The sequence below is a fragment of the Boleophthalmus pectinirostris genome, unplaced genomic scaffold (assembly GCF_026225935.1).
Source record: "Boleophthalmus pectinirostris isolate CB_2022bp ecotype Guang Dong unplaced genomic scaffold, ASM2622593v1 HiC_scaffold_23, whole genome shotgun sequence".
Lineage (NCBI taxonomy): Eukaryota > Metazoa > Chordata > Actinopteri > Gobiiformes > Gobiidae > Boleophthalmus > Boleophthalmus pectinirostris.
Genome location: NW_026571207.1, coordinates 31,226,573 through 31,250,069, shown reverse-complemented (window position 1 = coordinate 31,250,069; position 23,497 = coordinate 31,226,573). Strand labels below are relative to the sequence as shown.

At 39.3% G+C, this 23,497-nt stretch overlaps 1 protein-coding gene across 2 annotated transcripts; it reads left to right on the top strand.

Moving 5' to 3' along the window:
* The first annotated feature begins 4,376 nt into the window (after window positions 1–4,376).
* Window positions 4,377–22,526, top strand: purab (purine-rich element binding protein Ab). 2 transcript variants are annotated; one of them, XR_008632899.1, is made up of 2 exons: window positions 4,377–5,593; window positions 19,003–22,526. XR_008632899.1 is itself a non-coding variant. In XM_020917858.2 (1 exon), the coding sequence occupies exon 1, from the start codon at window positions 4,592–4,594 to the stop codon at window positions 5,426–5,428; it is 837 nt and encodes a 278-aa protein (XP_020773517.1). In that variant the 5' UTR covers window positions 4,377–4,591; the 3' UTR covers window positions 5,429–6,084. The 2 variants fall into 2 exon arrangements, 1 of the variants encoding a protein (XP_020773517.1); XM_020917858.2 differs by lacking the exon at window positions 19,003–22,526 and having other exon boundaries at window positions 4,377–6,084.
* The last annotated feature ends 971 nt before the right edge of the window (window positions 22,527–23,497 follow it).

The window sequence follows — 23,497 nt, the reverse complement described above, 5'->3', positions numbered from 1 at the left end:
TAACATTAAATCATAGTAGTTTCTTTTCATGTGGTCTTATATCTGTGTAATTCCTCAGCGGTCCAGGTAGGTTCCATAGTGGTCCATGTGCGTATACGAGTCTATGTGCTCTTATACTTGTTCTGATACAGCTCAAGATCATTCTAAAACTATTCAGGAAAGGTTCATTTCTGTCCTGTGACTCTGACTTTTTAGTACTGATACCTCCTCAAATTAATATCTAGCTTTGGTACAAGTTTTAAGTATTGGTTAGTGTCTGATTTTCGATTCTTTTGACAACCCTGGGACTTTGCATGCAGTCACTTTACTGATATTTTTTAATCTTGCCTTTGTCATTCTTTTACCTCATCAGATGTCCCGACCAGTGGTGGAATGTAATGAAGTAAAAGCAGTACAAAAGCAGTAAAATAGTACTGTATTTATGTATAAATCTATACCTCACTTAGGTGCATTTTATTTTTACTTCACTACATCTGAGAGTTGATATCTGTATTTCCTCCATTACATTTTTGAACAGGACTGAAAAGTTAAAGTATTTTTTATTATTGCTTGAGCCCCGCTGAAAAGACTGAGAGTTTATTTTTAACACTTCATAATTTGAGCCAACTAAAATATACAAATAAAAACAGCTAAAATAAAAAAGATCGATTCAGTTGTTTCTGTTGAGCAAAATTCAGCACAAATCTGAATCAAAACCAAGACATTTGAAGCCTTATTAGAGCTCATAATCTCCGCTAAATACTTTTACTTTTTACTCTTTAAGTACATTCTAAACAACTACTTTAATACTTTTAGAGTATATGTGAGTAGATAGACATGCTACTTTTACTTTTGCTAGAGTATTTTTTTGTTTTGGTATCTATACAAAATAGCAAGTACTTTTTTCACTGTTACAGACTCTTGTGAGCTTTAAGACATTATTATAATGTCAACAAAACACACTTGGAATTGTGTTTTATTTTATTCACACTTGATTGAGTAACTCTTTATTATTAGTCTGTCTACATCGCCAAAGAGTTTAATGTGTGAATGAAACTAAACACAACTCCAGGTCTGTTTGTGATGAGGAAACAACTTTATAACATAGACCAGGAAATAGTGTAATATGGGCCCTTTGTATAGTTTCTTCTCACCCCACATAGTATTGTTCTATTTAAAATACTACTCTATCCACATCCATCGATCAGTAGTCACCTTATCTTCTGTGTCATCCTCAGCCTTCGTCCTGGATCTAACCTGGAAACACAGAACAGGGTCAGGGAGCGGACATCTTGGACAGGTCAATTTAAGCATGACGAATGGGCCAAAGGACTCACAGCATTTCAGTCGGTGCTTTTCAGATCCTACACTGTGATGATGTCGTACTCCTGTTGATTACATTCCACTTTAAAGTCACACATTTTGGATCTGATCGTGTCTATGAGCGCCTAGACCCATGAACTCACTGCAACACATCAGAATTGGAGCCACATACATCTTAGCTGGCCCCCGTCTCTATTAAATATTAGACAGTGTTGTGATGTCGTCTCCGAAAGAGGACTCCATCTTGATAAGGGCAGTGCAAGATAAACCCTGGAAGAAATTTTGTAGATTTATGACCTAATGTTTGTGTAAATTAAAACAAAACAAAACAAAATAACAGCAGTTTGGAATAAGAGCGATAAAAGAGCTTATTTACTTTGCTTTACACCTCATGTTATTATTATTATTATTTTTTTTATATTATTAATTCGAAATCATCTTACAGTACAAACCTTCAACAAGACCTTCGTAACCCAAACTTTAATTACAGTAAGAGATTTGTTCTTTAAAGTTGCAGTGTGTAACTTTTTGACTCCATGGAGACAAGCAGGCAACATCACCAGGCCAAGTTACAGGTCAAATCTGTGGAGAAGTGAGCCCACACACAGTAAGAATGCATGGCTTTGCAGTAGTTTCGAGGGAAAAAATGCCTCTAAATGAGTAAATACAAGACATATTTGTTTAATGCCTTACTGTGGAACATCCCAGCCAAAGCATTGACATCATCATGAGACAAGCAGATGCAGGACCCTCCACCAGAAAAGTTACACAGTGCATGTTTACTAGTGCCTTAGCCTACATGCTGAGCTACAAAATCTGAACTAAAATGATGGCAACCCAAATGAGAGACCCGTATTTGGATCATTCTGCTTTCTGATTGGATAATAATCTCGAGAACTAAATGGATAAAATAAAAACATCACCACCATGTACAGTGTGTTTGTAATCACGAATAAATCAGTCAAATCAGTAAAAGTGAAGGCCTGGACAAATAAGGCATTACTTGAAACATTAAAAGTATTTGATTTGGGCATGTTTTCTTATGTATGAGGACACAAAAAGGTCATGTTCATAAAATTATAAATAAAAAATCTACATTCACCATCATTGAGTGTTGTTTGACATTTTAATTAACATATTTTTTCTGTAAACGTAGAACAGTGGCTCTTACTTAAAGGTCTTATATTACGTAAACCTGACTGTTGTGAGCTTTTACTCATGTTATAATGTTGTTACCTCCTCAAAAACAGACATGGAGTTGTGTTTTGTTTCTCTCACATGTTTGAATAACACTTTATTATGAGTTTGTCTACATCTCCAAAGCTCAAAATGCTCTGTTCCACCTTATGATGTCATGTAGTGGTAGGTTTCAAGTTTACACTACCTTTTACCTTTAGTTCAGTGGAGATGGGCAGTTCCAGGGCTAGAATCATACAAATGCTTCCATATGACACCACAAAGTTTTAGAGGTTTTAGAGAAGAACTCAGATATGTTTTAAATATGCAGGGTTTGTTTGTTAACTAAACATGTGTGAATGAAACATAACACAACTCCAGGTCTGTTTGTGATGAGGAAACAACATTATAACATAGATCAGAAAATGGCGTAATATGGGCCCTTCAAAGTTGCCCCTGTATCTGTGCTCAGGCCACAGGGGGACTGCCGCTGTCCATGGTGCTGAAATAAAAACAATGACATTATATACATTAAAATGTCCAGTTACAGTAATTATTCACAGGTAATTTAGTTGCATAAAAAACTCTCCCAAAAATACCAACATAAATGATTATTATAATTTTATATAGAAAGTTTAATTTGCACCTCAAATGTGCAGTCCTGGATTCATAGTCAAAGCTGTTGGCATATTTTAATAAACATATATTTTTTCTTAATTTCCTGCAGCTTAAGGAATGCTGTTGCTCCATCCTTTAAGAAATGACCGTTTCAACCACGAGCTTCAGTAGAACTGTACTTACCACCTGTCACCACTTGAGGGCTGCAGAGAGCATATTAATCCTCAATTTCTACACCGATAAAATGAATATAGAGTCATTTAAACTGAGTTACCAAATAATTGATCAGTTCAATGCGGTTATAAATTTTTTTGCAGACAATTTTTTTATTTACTTGAAATTTGAGCTCGAATTCTCTTTGTTAATTTTGCAATGCTTTGTTGTTTTTATTCACTTATCTGTTTATTCTATTTTTGTTTGTCTTTTAAACCTGTTGTCTGTTTAACCAGTTTTATTCTACTTTAATTTGTTTAGTCAAATATATAACTATGTGAAGTACTACAAACCGTCTTGTTTGTGAAACCTATTAATTATAAATAAATAATAGATTTTTTTTAATACTCTAATCACTTTTTAAAGTTATTAAGAAAGGATGTATTGACTGAAACAAAGTGTTTTACAGCAGCATTTTGGGGGCGGGTCCCTTGGGTCCGGGCAGGGGCACCGGCGCTGTCCTCGGTGCTGAAACAAAACAAAGACCCGGCAGATCCTTCATGTGAAGCCAGAGTTTCTCTGAATGTATAGATAAAGTAATGCTGTGTAAATACTACGTACTACTGCTCCAAAACTGCACTTAACACAAAACACATAAGACAATATTCAGACCATAAACTGGTGTTTCAAAACATCTCAATTATTCTGCCTCATTGGCAGGTGAGCCCTGAGCCCTGAGTGACATTCGCCAATAAGTAAAAGTGGTCCATAAACTACGTATAAATAACATACAACATTTAAAAAGAACTTTAACTACCTCTACAACTCCCACCAAACCATGATCATGTGTTATTCTGACACCACAGTCTTTAGTGGGTTAAAACATAAACATAAACATATAGGCCTGCCTCGTGCGTCAGTGAATGCAAAATGATGCAATTTGTAAAAAAAAAAAAAAAAAAAAAAAACAAGGAAAAAAAAAGACAACTTTGGTGATTCACAGAGAGCAAAAATGAAAACAGGAAAAGGGGAATTGTTTTGATCATTACTGTTATTACGCATTTGTAACACGTGTTTATATGACTTTTTCACACCTCAGTGTCCGTGAGGCTCTGCCCCAGTTTAACTTTCATTTCTAATGCGCCACGAGCCGAAATGAAACCAGTGTTGCACACGGGGTGCTGGCTCCTGAACGCAGCTCATTGGAGGACTACAGTAACGATACTTTCATTTTTTTCCCCCTCTGCTCTCGCGTGTTCTCGCGAGACAGCGGTGTGTTTGACGGGCAGTCGAGGTTGCAGAGGCAGGGAGACGGTGGAAGGTAAAGCAGGGAGGCAGCATCATGGCGGACAGAGACAGTGGCAGTGACCACGGAGGGCCCACCACAGGCCCGCTGCCTCCGGGGGCGATGGGCGGCATGTCCCGTCTGCAGCACGACACCGAGGAGCTCGCCTCGAAGCGGGTCGACATCCAGAACAAGCGCTTCTACCTGGACGTGAAGCAGAACGTCAAAGGCCGCTTCCTAAAGATAGCCGAGGTCGGCGCTGGGGGAAACAAGAGCCGCCTGACTCTGTCCATGTCCGTAGCCGTGGAGTTCCGAGACTACCTCGGGGACTTTATCGAGCACTACGCCCAGCTGGGCCCCTCCAACCCGGACCTGGTGCAGGACGAGCCGCGGCGGGCGCTGAAGAGCGAGTTCCTGGTGCGGGAAAACCGTAAATACTACATGGATCTGAAGGAGAACCAGAGGGGGCGGTTCCTGAGGATCCGGCAGACCGTTAACCGGGGGCCGGGGCTGGGCAGCGCACAGGGCCAGACCATCGCTCTCCCCGCGCAGGGGCTCATTGAGTTCCGCGACGCTTTGGCCAAACTCATCGATGACTACGGGGTGGACGAGGACCCCGCGGAGCTGCCAGAGGGCACGTCTCTGACCGTGGACAACAAGCGCTTCTTCTTCGACGTGGGCTCCAACAAGTACGGCGTGTTCATGCGGGTCAGCGAGGTGAAGCCCACGTACCGGAACTCCATCACGGTGCCCTGCAAAGTGTGGTCCAAATTCGGCAACACGTTCAGCAAATACGCGGAGGAGATGAGGCAGATCCAGGAGCGGAGTAGAGAGAAGCGGGCCTCAGAACTGATGCCCGAGAGCCACGGGGGCGACGAGGGCGAGGACGACTGACCGCGAGCTCGGAGCAAAAATCAAACCGAATCACGTGACTTTGTAAAATAGAGATGTTGAAGGGAATCACCCACACAACCTCCACGGACAGCCCGCTGTCTCCTCGTCATTACCGGATGTCTCCCACAACCCACCACTCACAGTGAGCCGCTGCTAAACGGAACTGTAAGATACGAACCGTTTCTACTTGATTTACTGACAATGACCAGAGTGTTTATATCTCCAAACGACAGATTTTGCACACGTCAAAGCTATTTGGGAAAGTTTAATGTTTAAAGGGGTAGAAACTTAAGATTGAATCTAAACAAACCAGAGTCTATTATATAAATATAGAACAAATATTTGACATCAGCACAAAGAGAAGAGTATATTATGGACTAAATGAAACCAAATGTGATAGTTTATTCAGAGGTACGAGGCTGCAGCCTGTAGCATGCTGTGGGCTCACGAACTACTTTAATTTGACCTTAGCCAGAGAGCTTCATGCATTTAGAGTCAGAGCCCTCCGCGCTCCAACTAACGGGATAAAGATATCTCAAATATTAAATCTCAGCCCTTTGCACCATGTCCATATAAACTTAATGAAAAAAGTGCTAACTTAGATGTACTAATTATGATTTTGTGAATCAGCTGTAAAAAAGATCCTTATTAAGATGCCCACGTTTTCAGTGGGTTTTTCTGTTTTGTTTGTTCCTGGGGGGGTCCTGGAGGGAGGGAGGTCCTGGGGGGGAGGGTTCCCAGGGGGGTTCCTGGGGGGAGGGGGGTAAATCTAAACTGAGGTGAGACGGCGGCGCAGCGGCATCCTCGTCATTACGACCTGTGCCTTATTCTCACTCGTTTACGGCTCACGAGGTCCTCTGGATCAGTGCTGGAGGGCTACAGCAGGGGGCGCCAACACCAACTGCCCCAGACCTGCCCCTGCAACGCCACAGCTGCCCGGGGCAGAGGCCCTCAGCGCGGGACACCAGGAGGACAGGATACGGGTGGCTTTGCACATATGCACCATGATGTGAAACAAAGCAACAAGAAGAGAAGAGTGAGGTGGTTATTGTCCCATCCCAGACAGGGGTCAGTGGAGCAGGCTCTTTATGGTGCTACCGTCCCGAGAGCGAACTACGGGGCATCACCGTGTTTCATTTCTTTAACCAGAGCTTTCCTCGGCTTCTTTAGTCCAAAATACCGCTCCACTCCCCACCAGCGGAGCACCTTTCATTTAGTGTGCAATATCGCTTCGGCTGCATCTGTGTGTACAGTAACTGACATGTACAGGCTCTGTAATGGTCTGAGCGCATGAGGAGCGTAAATGTGAACTGTTCAACACTTTAGACTGGCCAGGATCAGACCGGCTCAGTCCAGGTCCGGTTCAGGTCTGGTCCATGTCCAGTCCAGGTCCGGTCCAGGTCTGGTCCAGGTCTGATCTTGGAGGATTTGGGAGACTTTCTGACACCTCTGATGTGAACATGGGGTGCTGTCTGTAGGGGGCAGAGGAGAGTCGCCTCTGTGTGGGGTTTAGCACAGATAGAGGAGTGTGTAGTTTTACTAAAATAATTTTTAATATCTTTGTTTTTCTCTGTCACTTTGGGGAAATAACCAGTGACTAGGCAGAATCCTGAAATCATTCCTCAGTCTTAAATTCCCAATTGAATAAGATCACATGTTCGATTTAGCCTTCTCAAGCCCGTTTAACTGTCAGAAGTGTCCAGCTACTGAGTGACCTTATCTGACCTATGTGGGCTTACGCATCAGGGTTGGGCAGAACGGCGGTGCGCCCTCTAGTGGCCGCAAGGGGGAGGTGCAGGATCATCCCACTAAAGCAGCTGGGTAAAAGCTGCTAATGTGGTTTCAGCAGGATTTTAACTGGAGCCAACTCAGTCTTTTAAACTTTAACCAGAGACAGTCCAATGAAGGGGCTTGTTTGTAGCCTGGTTATAAAAGTTAGTAATGCTTTATTTAGAGGTAAAATGATCCCAATAGAAAGGATCGCTGTCTTGTGGCTAATAATAAAGTTGGAAGATATTTCATTCAAACTAGAAGAAATTAAGTTACGCACATGGAAACTAAACTTGGTCTTCTAAACTGTCTATAATTTAGATTTCAGAATTTTAGGGCTTAAATTTTTACAACTGTATCTTAATTCTTTTTTGCAAACAACACAAATTAACTAAAATAAATATAGGCAGAAAGTGACATTTATTCTCCACTAATTGAATAAGATTGAATGAAGAAAAATACCTTGTGCCACCAAAGCCTTAAAGGTGTAACTGTGTAACTTTTCTGGTGGAGGGTCTCTCGCCTGCTTCTCTCTATGGAAATGTTGCCTGGAATGTCCCACAGTATGGCTTTGCATTTATTTATCTCTATGGACACAGCAGGCGATGCCTTAGGGCCAGGCTGCATGTCAGATCTGTGGAGAGGCGAGCAAACTCACAGTAAGTGACGTGAATGCAAGTTTTTAAATCAATAAAAACCCATGTTATTGAGTAAACACAAGATGGGTACGCTTAATGCCATACCGGAACATTCCAGACAAGGCAGCAACATTGTTACGGAGACAAGCAGAAAAGTTACGCAATGAACCTTTAACAAAATCTATGGGAAACACTGAAATCCACTTTAAAGCATTGTAACATTTTTACAGTTTCATTCTGTTAAACAAAGATTGCTTGACCGTGTCACAAACTGCCCTTTCATAACGCGATTTCTGGATGTTTTGACTGAGTTGGGAGTTAAAAACCTCGTCTGTCTCTGGTTTGTTACGGTTCTGAGTCCGGGCCAAGTCCAGATCTGATCCCAGCTCCATCTGGTCCCCGCGGGGCAGAGCAGGATCCTGGCCTTCATTTGGCTTTAAACCACAGAGCTGCACAATATGACGGAAATGTAGTCGTCAATAGCAACAGAATGTTAAATAATGAGAAACATTTTTAGCTAATTTAAAGGGTCTATAAGATGTCGTTTTCTGATCTATGTTATTTTTATAATGTTGTTTCCTCATCACAAACAGACCTGGAGTTGTGTTTTGTTTCATTCACACATGTTTAACACACAAACCCTGCAGATTTATCATGTTCTTTTCTCAAACGGAAAACACTCTGTTCCACCTTGTGATGTCATGTGGTAATACAGGAAGTGCTCCACTGTGTTTTTAAACTCCACACACCTTCAGTAGAAACATTTAGAGAATTTCAGAGCTGGAATTGCCAATCTCTACTGAACAAAAGGTAAAAGGTAGCTGTATATCTTGAAAACTACCGCTTCATGACATCACAAGGTGGAACAGAGCATTTTGAGCTTTGGAGATGTAGACAGACTAATAATGCAGAATTACTCAAACATGTGTGAAAGAAACAAAACACAACTCCAGGTCTGTTTTTGATGAAGCTCAAAAGAGTTAATTTTAAGTAATACAGGACTTTACTGATTTATTTACTAGTCAAATCAAGACTTAAAACATGAACAAAAATAGGCAAAACGTCGATTACAAATACTGTGTGCACTGTGTAACTTTTCTGCTTGTCTCCATAGAGATCTTATCGCTCTGCCTAGAATGTTCCACAGTATGGCATTACACGAATCTACCTTGCATTTACTTAAACTTACTATTAAAACACCACATGCACAGTTAGGAGTAAGAAAAAAAGACGAAAAAAGAGATGATACATACATTCTCTTACTGTAGGTGGGCTTGCCTTTCCACAGATCCGACCTATCACCTCGCCTGATGGATTCACCTGCTTGATACAGTAGATGCGTTTAATGCCACCAGAAAATTACATAATGCTTCTTTTTGGGTGATTTTGGTGGTACATTTCTGTCTCCATGACGATGTAATTGCTTTGCTCGGAATGTGTCACAGTTTTAAACTTGACAGTCTCCATGGAAACGAGCAGGAGACACCACCGTGATACGGGTCAGATCTGTGCAGAGGATGTCCCGCTCACTGTAGTTGTAGCCGTAAATGAATGAATGAATGGTACACGGATAAATTTAATGCCACACAGATGAAGAAAAGTTACACAATGCACCTTTAACCGTGATATTGTGCAGCTCCTCTATTAGACTCTATTAGTTTTGCCTGTCCCTGGTTGACATCATGACCGATTTGTTTATTGGTGGAAGAGTTTAAAGTAGATTTCAACTTTTCCTGAGTGATTTTATTGCAAGTTTGAACCGTAACATGCAGTTTACAGGTCACCTTTTTACAACGAGGAGGTCTGGTCGTGTGGCGTAGCTCGCACTCACCAGATCTACCACATCTAGAATATTGTTTACCATGGGATCTTTAATAATAATGGCTATTTTTTAATAATTAGTCCATTGGTGATTGATTTGATAGTGGAAATCCCTATAAAAATCAATAGTCCAATGCAGTTAATTATTGTTAGTAATAGTAAGGATTATTTTCTATGGGTTTGCTTAAGATTTGAATCGAAGTTCAAATATAGATAATTTATGTTCAGGCCTTCTATTTTGAAGAACTGATTTTACTTACTGTTTAAAATTTGCAACAGTCTTCTTGCAGATCTAGGTTACAAAAGAGTTATCTAAGCAAAAAAAGAGACAAAACTTCAAATGTGTTCGATTTTCTGTTTTAAATAACACAAACACGAACTGCTAAACTGAAAATCTACAGTTAAAATCACCTGAAGTCAGACATTTTTTTTTTTTAATTTGAGTTTAGTTTTTGCCAGTTTTCTTCATTTACATGTATTTTTGATTTCTGGTTAATTTTTGGTGTATTTCAAGACAGAATATTTGTCCAAGAATTAAGAAATTGTACCTAAAAGTAAACCAAATCATTCTATAATTTTACTTTGAAATTTGAAAGAGAAATACTGAAACCAGTCACTGATATGTGGAAACAAAAAGAAAAAAAATAAAGCTAAACTGGCGAAATGACTCAAATTTAGAGAAATATTATGAATTGAGGAGATTTTAACTAAAGTATATATACGTTTTTGTGATTTTTAGGTGACCTTTAAACTGCTGTCTCCCCTTTAAGCACACCTGACGTTAGTTATAGTTCAGCTTAATTTATAAAGCACTTATGCCCCAAAACTTTTAGCGCTTTTTAGCTTTAGACAAACTGAACAGCGCCTCCTGCAGGTGCGTAAGTATAACTGGAAATGCAAAACTTAACAAAAATATCTGTTGTTATTTTTTTTTCTTAATAGCCAAAAAAAAAAAAAAAAAAAAAAAAAAAATTATATATATATAGAGAGAGAGAGCGCTTATATCTTATTGACACAAAGCACTTTTTTTTTATTTCACAAGCTGCTATAAGGGTCCATATTACCGAGTTTTCATGTAATTCTGCAATGGGAGCAAAAGTCAAGTTCATTCCTGGATTTGAAAAGAGGTGCACAAAGGTCAAGATGATCAAGACGGGCCCATTTTGTAAAGAATTGAGGATAATTTTAGCGAGACAAAGAGGTGAAAGTGTTGGGAATATGTATGTATTGTTCTGTGGTGTGGTTTGAGCTGTGTGCGGTCCTCAGTGATTTTGGAAAAGTGTCTATTGTGAACTAAATTAGCCTGTTTTGTTGCTAGCGTTTCCATTCGGCTGTAGCTATTACTGCAAACCTTATAGACTGTTTTATAACTAACCAAAACAGATTACGCCACCTAAATATAGCCTTTCAATGCATGTACGACATACTCTTTTCTATTTATGTTTTATAAATTATAGATCTGAGTCATCCAAGTTATTTCTGGTGGAAGAAAACTGAAATTCAAAGATAAGAAATACTTAATATTTTGATTTTAAACAGAAACAATTGCCTCTCATTCATATCGTTTTTATGGGTCACCTTGTTTTAAACTGGATGCCCTCCCTAATACAGCCTTCTTTCTTTTTTTATTCCTAAAGGTGCACTGTGAGGGTCCGTCGCCTGCGTCTCTCCATGGAGGTCTCACCTGGAATGTTCCACAGTATGGCATTATTACGCTTACTTATCTCCACGGAGACGGCAGGCGACACCACAGGACCGAGTTACATATCAGATCTGTGGCGTGGCGAGCCCATTCGTAGTACGAAGGCAAGTTCTTAGGTCAAATGATCGCGTTATTGAGTAAATGCAAAATGGATACGTTTAATGCCATACCGGGACATTCCACACAAAACGATAACATCTCCATGGAGACGAGCAGGTGGTAGACCCTCCACCAGAAAAGTTACACAGTGCACCTTTAAAGTGTACAATAGCTACTAGCACTGAATAAATTAGGAACCAAAATCGATTCGAGATGTGTTTACAACTTTGTATTTAGTTCAGATTCATTTTGCAGGCTATTTGTGGATAGAGTATCAATCACTAAAATCTTGTTAAATAATTATCTAAACGTGGCTAATGGCTAATGTGACTAATGCTACAATAACGCTACAATGCAAATATCCAGTTTGGGTTATGTAATATAGTTTATTCATGGCATCTAGAGGTACGGTGGCTATTCCTACAAGCATTTTACTAACTGCATTCTGCTTGTCGCTGATCTGAATCTGTACGTTGTGTTGTATGTTGTATTGATAGCTACAGCCGCTAACTGCTAATTGCCTGCTTCGCTAACTTTCATGATTTCTATGTTTTTATTGACCACATGCAAAACCGTATCAACGAGAAACCTCCTCAAACGTAACACTACTCAATCTCAAAGTAAAAACTGGACTTCCATAATGCGTTCCTCTTGATGTGTTACAAAGAGAACTGGACGCGGGATTCCAAGATGGCCGTCACTTTTTCGTCCTTCATTCAATATTTAGATCACTAAGCGGCCATATTGGAAAGGTCAAAAATGTGGGCGTTGCTTGCATTACTTGTTTCTGGTTTCTTGCATTGAATTAACGGAGTGATAAGCCAGGTAGTGTTCAATATTTTGATTATGAGTAGGCATAAAGTGTCTGGCCCAAGGACACAACAACAGTATTCTCTCAAGCCTGTGGTTCAATGGCAACGTGAGATCAAATAATTTACTTTTTAAAATGAAGATATAGGTCTTTTGAACACAACTGAATGCAATGTTTTTGAAATGGTAACTTCCATCTTTAAGCCAACAAGCTGAGATGATTTTTTTTTTTTTTACTAGAATGTTGATTAATAGCCAGATTACTGATACAAAAAAATAAAAAATCACACATAGGAGCAATTTGGACCTATCCTGAATGTTTTTTGTCTAAATCCTACGTATAAAACCACATTATAATATTCAAGAAACACATTTTTAGTTGAAAATTACATTATGTTGTATTCGGAGACTGTATATATAAATGGACATAGCTAACACGCTAGTTGTCACGTTCCAAACAGGATGTTCGCGTGCGGCTCTTCCGGCTCCAACTGACCCTGGCTCCCATTGACTTACATTGGAATATTGTTGTCCCTCTCTCTGTAACTGCTGCAGAGAGCCTCGTCATTTTGGTCTTAAAATGTTCGTATTAACCCGCTGCACATGATCCTGTTTTGTTTTTGTTTTTTTCCTCACTGTTTTGTCCGCCTGGCTCCAGATTCGCTCCTGTAACCGTTAGCACCATTTGAGCGGCGATGAACACTATGGGTGACGTCACACTCACTTAGTCCACTTTTTTTTATACAGTCTATGGTTGTGTTGTATGTGTAGTTTTTTGGTTTGTTTAGTTTTGTTATTGAAATCAGTATCAAGCCCATTCTTTATCAGTACACTTTGAAATGTAACAACCAGTTTGCAGTATTCTTAACTTGACCAATATGGCTGCCGCATAGACTTGAGTTGCGTGTTATGTGTTCATGGACATCTATAATTCATTCAAATCCTCTAGTTAACCAAACTGACCTTCTTTGGCATTTGTGGTCACTTCAACATGGCGTCTTTCCCTCCAGTTTCTTGTAACACATCCACTGGAGCCACAGAGTGAACCAAATCTCTGCGTTTCAGATTTCAGCGCCACTTTATAAGCCTCTCTCTCATTGGTCGGTTCGCGGATCTCTCGGCCAATCACAGCCAAGCACTCAACTCGAACCACGGACTGAGGGCTCCTGAAGCAAACTGTACAGGCTACTCTTGTGTATAGAAATATAAAGACAGAAGAAGTTATATGATGTTTGACAGTGGAGGATTCTGGGGCTTTTAAAGGGACAATGACGCGTTTTTAAAATGTGGGTCCATGGGATCAAGTAAATTAACAGTTTGGAGACGCAGACAAGAGCGAGGACAGGCTAAAACGCAACTAAATTAATTAAATACTTTTCAAAAATAAGTATATCAAACAGAAGTAGACCCAAACAGTGTCAGAAAATATAAACATATATTTTCTTTCTTTTATTCATAGCATAAAATTCATAACAAACACGTTTAAACTATGAGTAAAATATATGCTATGGCATTTCTTTTCATCTTTTTCATTTTCATAAGATTTAAATAATTGAGTCACTTTTACCTTATATGTTAACTCAGCTACAAATGATTATTATTCTATATTTTTAAGACACTGACGGAGAAATAGATGACACACTAGCTTCTTATAGTTCATTCTTTTCTCTGACTTCTAGGATCTGTCGTCATTTGTCTTTTTGTCTCCTAATTCCTCATTTCCTAGCTCCTCATCTCCTGCCTTCTTTCCTCCTCGCTCCTCTATCCTACCTGTGTCCTAGCTCCTGTCTCCTACTTTTTCGCTCCCATCCCATTTCCAAACTCCTGTCTCCTACCTCCAAGTCTATTGCCTCGTTACTTTCGTCTCCTAACTCTTTTCTTAGCTTCTGTATCCTTTTTGACTCCTAAGCTCCTTGCTCCGTGCCAGTTGTGTTCTTTCTTTTGTCTCCTAAGTCTTTGTCTCCTCTGCTCTCGCCTCCTGCAGCCTAGCTCCTTGTTTCCTAGGAGACAAGAAGCCTGGAAAGAGGTCTTTGTCTCCTAAGTCTTGTCTCCTAGCTTCTCTATCCTCCTTGTGTCCTTGCTATTAACTCCTGCCTCCAAGCTGACTGTCTCCTTGTTTTGTCTCCTTCTCTCCTGTGTCCTAGTTCCTTGTTTCCTAGGTCATCTTTCCCAGCTTCTCGTCTCTTATGTCCTATTCTTCTAAGCCTTGCCTCCTTGTCTCCTAGCTATTAGCGCATGCGTCTCCTCGTTTTATCTCCTGGCTCCTAATTCCTATCTCCTTGTTACTGCCAAATACCTCCTGTCTCCTGCATCCTAGCTCCTCGTTTCCTATCTCTTTGTCTCCTAGCTCCGTGTCACCCAAGTCTTTGTTTCTTTGCTCTTTGTTTCCTCGTTCCTTGTTCTCTACCTCCCTGTTTCCTAGCTCCATGTCTCCTAAGTCTTTCCTACTGCCGAATAGCTCCTGTCTTCTGCATTCTAGCTCCTTGTCTCCTCGCTCCTCGTCTCCTTGTCTCCTTCTCCAAACTCACTCAAAATTACCAGCTCTAGCTTCTCTGTCTTAAACATCTCTTTGACCCACTTTTTACCAAACGGCGTTGCTGTCCCTTTAAGAGCGGGGTCAATGCACAAAGAACATATCCCACGTCACCTCCCCATTAGAGATACTATGTTGTAATTTGGAAAATATTTTAAACTGTGTGTGCGTGTGTGTGCGTGTATATACAGTAAATATTATATAAATATATGGTTTGTTATATTGGACGCTAATGATTATTTCAGAAGAGAAAATGTGTACAAAAAAAAAACAAAAATACCTATGACATATTGCTGTTTCCTTTCTTTTCTACTTAACAAAAAGCATTGAATAAAAACTTGCACTTTAGATATATAAGAAGGTAAAAAATCTGCATATTATTTTTGATAGGGATCTCACATTATAAACCGAGCTTTGTGTCAATTGCTGGACAGTTTTTTGAGTTTTTCTTGAAGTATATTTTGTCTGTGTACTGGAGGGTTTACTGAGTACTTGCATGATTAAAATAGTGCTTACACCGATGTTTTTAGTTGGTAAAAATGTCTGAAAACTGTGATAACACCCCTATTGTATCCTGTTGGAAATCCCTTAAAATCCTGTTTTTCTTTTTACGAAAATAAGGCCTTTTTCCTGAACTTAAAGGCACTGTAGCTGATTTTTATTGTCTTAAAAACATGAAAAACACAACTAGTTCATTTAAAACAGTTTGCAGTTACTCCTCGCTTATCTTATGCATTCAGCGCCTTCTAATTATTCACCGCAATGAGTTTATAAGCATGTTTCAGAGCTCTCAGTAACCAGTTCTGCCACCACGGTAATGCTAACAACAGCTAGCATGCTAATACACACTTCCTGGTTAACAAACTAGATACAGACAGTACACAGCGGACTTACTTTAACCTCAAGACAAAACAAACCTACAATAAATCAGTACTGGGGCAAGGCACATTTCGTTCAAATTCATGGGGGAAAATCAGGTACAGGGCCTTTAAACATGACAATGGTGCTTTCGATTTTGGCTTCGAAGTCCCCCCCCCCTGGAAATATTAAACTCATCTCAAAAATCTCCACATTTCGTCCCACAGTTTTATTTTATTTTGTTTTTTGTTTTGTTTTCGCTCTCTCACCTCCTTATTAAATTTCTGTTTACGGCAAAAGGTTAAGGATGTGTTGCTGTTTTGTACATTGCTGTTTGTTTTGGTGTTTCGGGGAGAAGTCTTGTCTGAAAAACTAATCGCGCAATAAAAAAGTCATTCCACACGTGCCTGTCTATCTGCAAACCTGTCCACAAATTCAAATAGCATTGCTGTGTATGGAAAAATAAGAACTGTTCACTGTTTATTAGATAAAGCTGCACTGTGTAACCTTTCTGGTGGAGGGTCCGTCAAATGCTTTTCTCCATGGAGATGTTATTGCTTTGTCTGGAATGTTTCACAGTACGGCATTAAACCTTTCTATGTTCATGGAGACCAGACCAGATCAAGTTACAGGTCAGATCTGTGGCGAGGCGACCCCTCTCACAGTCAGAATGTCTATTTTTGCTAGGTATTTTGAGCTTTAAAGTCATACTGTGGAACATTCCAGGCAGAGCAATGACATATCCATGGAAACAAGCAAACGTCGGACCTCAACCAAAAAGTTATCGAGTGTGGTAACACTATATAATAACTACATCTAATTTAGCCTTAATAAAGCATGAACAAAGACTTAATTAATAATGAACAAATACTTAATTAAGAGACATTCAATCTTAACAGCTGAACTGCTACCATAATTAGCACTTAACTTGCACTTAATTAGCCTGTGCTGTAGTTACTCATTATTATTTCATACTTAGTTACTCATGAACTAACCATTTGTTTGTGTGTTTGTAAATGCATATTTAAGTACACATTTGAGTACACATTAGTAAGCTATGAGAGAATGATTTACTAATACTGCAATGCCGTGATCATTCAGGCACCTGTTATCTGTTCGTTAAATCTTGAGAGCTTTTCTAAAGTGAAGACTAGTTAAGTATTTGTTAAGGCTGGTCAAGTAATCATAATAGAATATTCAAATTATTTAGGCATGTGATAATGATTAAGAAATGTCTAAATAAGACCATTAGTTAGTAATTAAATCAACAGTGGCTAATACTTTTTTGTAAACACTTTTACATCTTACCAACAAGTGTGTACCCATCCATGCACCAGCCCGATGCAGAACGAGCCCTTCTGTTGGTGTCTTTGCCTGCCAGGATCATGTATAGGGGGTTAATACAAACATTTTACGACTGAACAGATGAGGGTCAGGAGGAGCCTCAAGAGTCTGCACGCGAGCTTCCTATTTGGCACGTGCCGCTAGAGTGTTAGCTATGTCCATTTGTATATACGGTGTATTATTAGACTATGTTCAGTATGCCAAGTCATTTTACAGATTTGTCAATATGTAATGAGATATGCAATGCTTTTGTTCCAGTGTTACTTTTAATTTATCACATCCAAACTTGTTTGGAAAACCAGTCCAGGGAAAGCTTTTTGAAGCCTTGCAGAAACATGGTTTTAGAACAATATTAAACTACCATCCTGCACATGAAACTTGAATCCATGATCCATGTACATGAATCCACTGTCAGTGATACTTTTGATCGTGAGAATATACAGTAGATCTGTGCCTGATGGACGGTTGCTTTGGTTTCCCAAATGCAGAGCATGCTGGCAAATGCTATTTAAGAAAGAATAATTATTAGAAATGTGACATTTAAATAAATATGTTATGGCTGTCTGCTTGCAGACCAGCATTTATCATCATTGTGTCACGGTCATGGAGCTGCATCTGAAGAAAACGGCTCGCACAGAGCAATGCACTGATTGTTAAGGGTTAAACCAACATTTTGCTCTTAAATTTTGGCAGGGCAGTTAAAAGTATTAAAATATGTAGGTTGATGAATGATATCTTATGTGTTGCACGCCAAATCTGTCTATTTTCCCCCACGGTGCACACAAAACGCACAGGTATCTGGTACACGCTGAATCTTCCCCCAAAGACGCACAAGACACGCAGTGCCATGCGTTGAAAGAAACACGTGCACACAGTGTGGTATTATGGAGCTTTTGGTGTCACCTGATACCAACACGTGTGCCGTAATAATGAGCTGTATAAATTGGCCATGAAACCCACAACCTGACACCAGAAATGATAGACACAGGAGAAAACATTCTTGAAATAAGACACAGGACCGCAAAAGTCCCATGCGTAAGGTTTATACCATATCTGGTTAAAACGGGAAATGCAGGCAGAAGTGTGGTCTTTTTGGCAAAGAAAAAGGTGTTCTGCCTTGTTCTGTTACGTCTTTTAAAAAATGACAGGGAAAATATGAAACACATCTCTAGTCTCAATCTCTCTCTAAGTCTCAATGTCAGCTATTAGCAAAAAAGATTTAACTAAAGAATAATAGGTGCCTGAATGATCATTGTGTTGCAGTTTTAGTAAATCATTCTCTCATTTAAATATGCATTTACAAATACACACACAAATTCTTAGTTCATGAGTTACTAAGCATGAAATAATCATGAGCAATTTACAGCACATTCTAATTAAGTGCAAGTTAAGTGCTAATTAAGGTAGTAATTAAATTGTTATTAAGCCTGAATGATTCTTCATTAAGTATTTGTTCATTATTAAGTCATGCTTTATTTAGGCTAAATAAGGTGTAGTTAGTAGAAAGTGTTACCCATAGTGCATCTTTAAATGACATATATTATTCATATTATGCTATTTTCCGATCTATTTTATAATGCTGTTACCTCACCAAAAAACAGACCCGGAGTTGTGTTTTGCTTCATTCACACATGTTTAACATACAACTACCTTTTATTTTTTATTTTTTCCCAGAAGAAATGACCAATTCCAGGGCTGAAATTATCCAAATGATTCTACTGAAGGTGTATGGAGTTTGAAAACACACTGGAGCACTTCCTGTATTATTACACGATATCACAAGGTGGAAGTGAATGTTTTCTGTTTGAGAGAAGAACTCAGCCTAAATATGCAGAGTTTGTGTGTTAAACATGTAAATGAAACAAAACACAACTCCAGGTCTGTTAGTGCTGAGGAAACAACATTAGAGATTTGGAAACATTTTGAACATAACAAAAAAAGAAACTTCACTAACCTCATGTGTACTAAATGTGTCCTCTGCATTTGACCCATCCTTCAGTGTCGCCCGAGCAACCTGGAGCAGTGCACCCGGGATCCATCTCCAGTTCTTGGGTGAAGTTTGGGTGAGATCTATCAGGAGAATTAACCTTCTGAACACATTTTAGGCTGAAGGAGGAAACCCACTGACACTCAAGAAAAACAACCGAACTCCACAGTGTGAACACAACTGGGAATTGAACCGGCGACCATCTTGCTGTGAGGCGAGAAAGTTAGTCCAAGTTACTGATACTTTGCAGCTGATGACATTCCCTGGGGTTGTGATGCTAACTAGAGGCACTGCTCTGTCTGAAGCTCTATTCAACTTTAATCTGAGCTTTAATTTAAACACAGTCTGACCTTAATGAACTGACTCAGCTGGAAGTACAATAAATGAGCTGATTTGTGCTGTAAAACAAGTCCCTCTCACATAACATAACAGTCACACGCTACTCAGCTTTATCCAACAGTTTTTCAGTTCGTCACTCTCACCTTTTTGTTGAAAATCAAACTCCTAAACAGGACCATGTACACTCGCACTGATCACAGGCTCCTGAAAATGTGCTGTTTAAAGCCATTTCATATTTTTCCTTTTTCTTTGTATCTTAAAACTTTTTTGACAGTTTTTGCTAATGTGTCCGCTTGGCAACTGATGAGCATTTGGCCAACAGAGATACATGTACAACCCACTAGAGCACATGTGGCAAGGCCCAGGCCCCAAGGGGTTAAAAGGTACAATTTATTATTATGTTGTGACTCTGTGCTGCAACTACATCTCCCACAATGCACCACAGTTGTTTCCCGTGAAGTGACTCCATCTCGCCACTATAGAGGCTAAGAAAACTCATCAAATTTCCCCAAAAATGTCCAAGTAAAGAAAAACTGATGCAGAAGGACGGCTACTTCATGAATGTTAATGAAGGAGTAATGTGAATGTTTTAACTTAAACCTTTAAATCAAATCCAATCCACTTTATTTCTACAGCACATTTCATAAACAAAACAGTTTCCCAAGTGCTGCACAATACAGATAAAACATATCCAATAGAAATATAAAGTAAAGCTCTACTTTACTCTACTAGTCCTCATTAAGACAATAAAACTAGTACAATCAAATAAGAGCAAGAATACCAGTAAATAATAAAAAGATAAAAAACATAAATGAAATGAAAATATCAAATACAGACTTTTACAGATTTGTAACACACCGATATTACAGTTACAGTTTCAGTCTTAACTTTACAACCGGCCCATTGATGACAAACATGATCCAAATGTGGCCCTGGGTGAAAATGAGTTTGACCCCCCTGACCTAGAGTTATGGCACAGCAGTATCAGTAGCTCACTCCTTCTTTGCATTGTAGCTGTGGTTAAAACTTTGGTAACAGATTTGTTGGTAGTTATATAGGAGACATATTGGAAAGTTCAAAGATGGCTGCACATTTCTAAGCGCTAAAATAAAAAAAAAATACAAAAACTTTTATTAACAACTTCAGTGTGTTTTCAGGTCACTGTAAAACATGCAAAAAAAAAAAAAAAAAAAAAGAAACATTTTCACAAGATATTAAAAAGAAGCACCACTTTCACCAAGAATAACAGATGGCTACTGGTATTTCAGCAAATGTTGTGAATTTTAAACAACTTTGCAAAGCTAGAACAGCATTAAAGAGCTCATATTACACTATTTTCTGATCTAAATCTTCTGTATAATGTTGTTTCCTCATCAAAAACATACCTGGAATTCTTCTCTCAAACTGAAAACACTCTGTACCACCTTGTGATGTCACGTGGTCATACAGGAAGTGTTCCAAATACCTTCACTAGAATCATATGGATGACTGAACTAAACATAAAAGGTAGTTGATAACTCGAAAACTACCACTTCATGACATCACAAAGTGGAACAGAGCATTTTGAGCTTTGGAGATGCAGACAGACGAATAAACAAGGATTACTTAAACATGTGTGAATGAAACAAAACACAACTCCTGGTCTGTTTTTGATGAGAGAACAACATAACTTTCAAATCAAATCAAATCAAACTTTATTTATAAAGCACTTTTCATACAAAAATGTAACACAAAGTGCTTTACACAGATTAAAAACAATCCCACATTTCCACCCACCCACCCAACCCCCACAGCTGCCCGACTCCACACAACCAAACAGCATAAACACACACACACACACACACACACACACACACACACACTCACATGCTAAAATACATAAAACTACACATAGAAAAAATGTGAGACTGAATACAGGCGAACCAGTTGAGAAAGCACCATCAGAGGAGTCGTCTACACCAGGAGCAGAGAGCCGTCCACCACCACCAGGAACCACCACAGGGTCCAGGGGAGAGATGAGGCCCAAAGCACCACCCCTCCACCAGGAGCCCACGGGACAGACCCCGACAGCTACAGCTGACCTCCTGATACAGAGGGCTCCTACAGAGGAAACACTGGAAATCCTAAAAATAGGCCTAAAATAAATAAATATAATAAAATGTGTACAGTAGAAACAAGCAAAAGTATAAGATTTCATTCAAAAGCTAAGCTAATAAGGTGGGTCTTAAGCCTACTCTTAAAAACATGAACGTTCTCTGCAGCCCTGAGCTCCTCCAGCAGACAGTTCCATAGACGGGGGCCATAATACTGGAAAGACGCCTCTTAAACTTTGCGTAAACCTCACATGAATCCATTTCCAGGTCCTTTAAACAGTCATTTTAAAACCACAATGGGGATATATAAGTTACATTTGGACTAAAAATATAAAACAACACTAGCATCTTACATCACCTTATAACAGAACTTACATTTCCTGCTTACTTCTCTGCAGAAATCGTCCTTTTCCTCGAGAGCAGGAGCAGTTGTAACAGTGGGCATCTTGCATTGAAAAAAGACACAGGTGTAAATAGTGACTGTTAAAACAAAAGTCACATCACAATAAAAACACCACGGAAACAAGAGCTGAGGAAGTGCTAATAGTAACAGGCAGCTTTTGTTTTTCTGTGCTTTCTTGGCCAGCTCCGACCAGCCACTTCTGCTCTGTTCCTTTCACACATCCTTGTCATGTTTTTTTTTTTAACCAGTCTATTAATGGCACTAACACAAACTGCAGAGGGGTAACTGGTGGTAGTAAAGTAGTAAAAGTTGGGATGGCTGGTATAAATAAAATTGAGAAAAGAGAGCGTAACTGTAAGTAATTGTCCATTCACAACTTACTTTGTGGGTCAGTCATAATCTGAGGGACTTATGTTGGTGCATTTTTGTTTCTTATGGTCATTTTCAAGATCAGTTTTCTGTATTTTAGCTAAACAAAAGACAATATATTCCCCTCTTTACTGTTGGTAGACACAGGACTCAAAACTGGGACTGTCCTGGGTAAATAGGGACGTCTGGTCACTCGCCCAGTTTTGACTTTGTTGGTAACATGAAGCTAAAGAGGTTGCCCCAAAGACACCTGGGTAAATTGGAATGGGGTTGAAGATAAAATTGTAGAGTTAAGTCAATGCCAGTTTCACAGCATTAGGATTAATTTGCTCGACGGTAGGTAGATACTTTTTTTTAATTTAACCAATCGCTGCTATTTGGTCATGATGTATGTAATGCGACAAATCCCATAGGAAGAAGGGTAATAAGGTCCTTCCCCTTGATAAAATTTACCAAACATTTTCATTGTTTCTGCTTTAAATCCTCGATCTCGGGAATCTTTGCCAACACAGAATGTCTGTCTTCATCTACATCCATCTCGACCACTTTGTTTACTGTTGTGTTGTGCCACAAAATTGACACAGACAGACGCTTGAGTTTGACGTCATGGAGTCACAGCTCTTCACTGATTGGCTGGTGCACCGTCGACAACTTCCAGGGTTCTTGCAAACCGTCTAGTGTATTCTGATTCCTAACCTAGTCGCTGGAGAGAAATGAAACTGAGCGGAGGCACTAGGTGACGCCAGCCTGGCTACCAATTTTCTGGAAAGGGCCCACAACCTATTTGTCTCCATGGAGATGTTATTGCTTCTGTATAAAGGTGCACTATGTAACTTTTCAGTTGGATGTCCGACACCTGCTTGTTTCTATGTATATGTCATTGCTCTGCTTCAAATGTTCCACAATATGGCATTAAACAGATCTACCTTGCATTTATTCAATTATGTGTGGTTTTATTGCTCAAAAATACCTAGAAAAAGCAAGATTTCCTCTCCACAGATGTGACCTGTAACTTGACGTGGTTTGGTGTCCATGATGATATAAAGGTTTAATGCCATACTGTGAAACATCTCAGACAAAGCGATAATATCTCCATGGAGAAAATCATTTGGCAGACCCTCAAGCAGAAAAGTTACACAATGCACCTTTATATTTTCCACAGCGTGGTATTAAACTAACCTGTCTCGCTACAGGTGTTTTTTATTGCTAAAAAATATCTTTAAACACATGCATTCTTTCTGTGAGTGGGCTTGCCTCTCCACAAATCAGACCTGTAATTTGGCTTGCAAATCTCCATGGAGAT

Excerpts from the sequence above, each read along its gene's own strand:
- purab (XM_020917858.2), top strand. The coding sequence starts at position 4,592 with ATGGCGGACAGAGACAGTGGCAGTGACCACGGAGGGCCCACCACAGGC.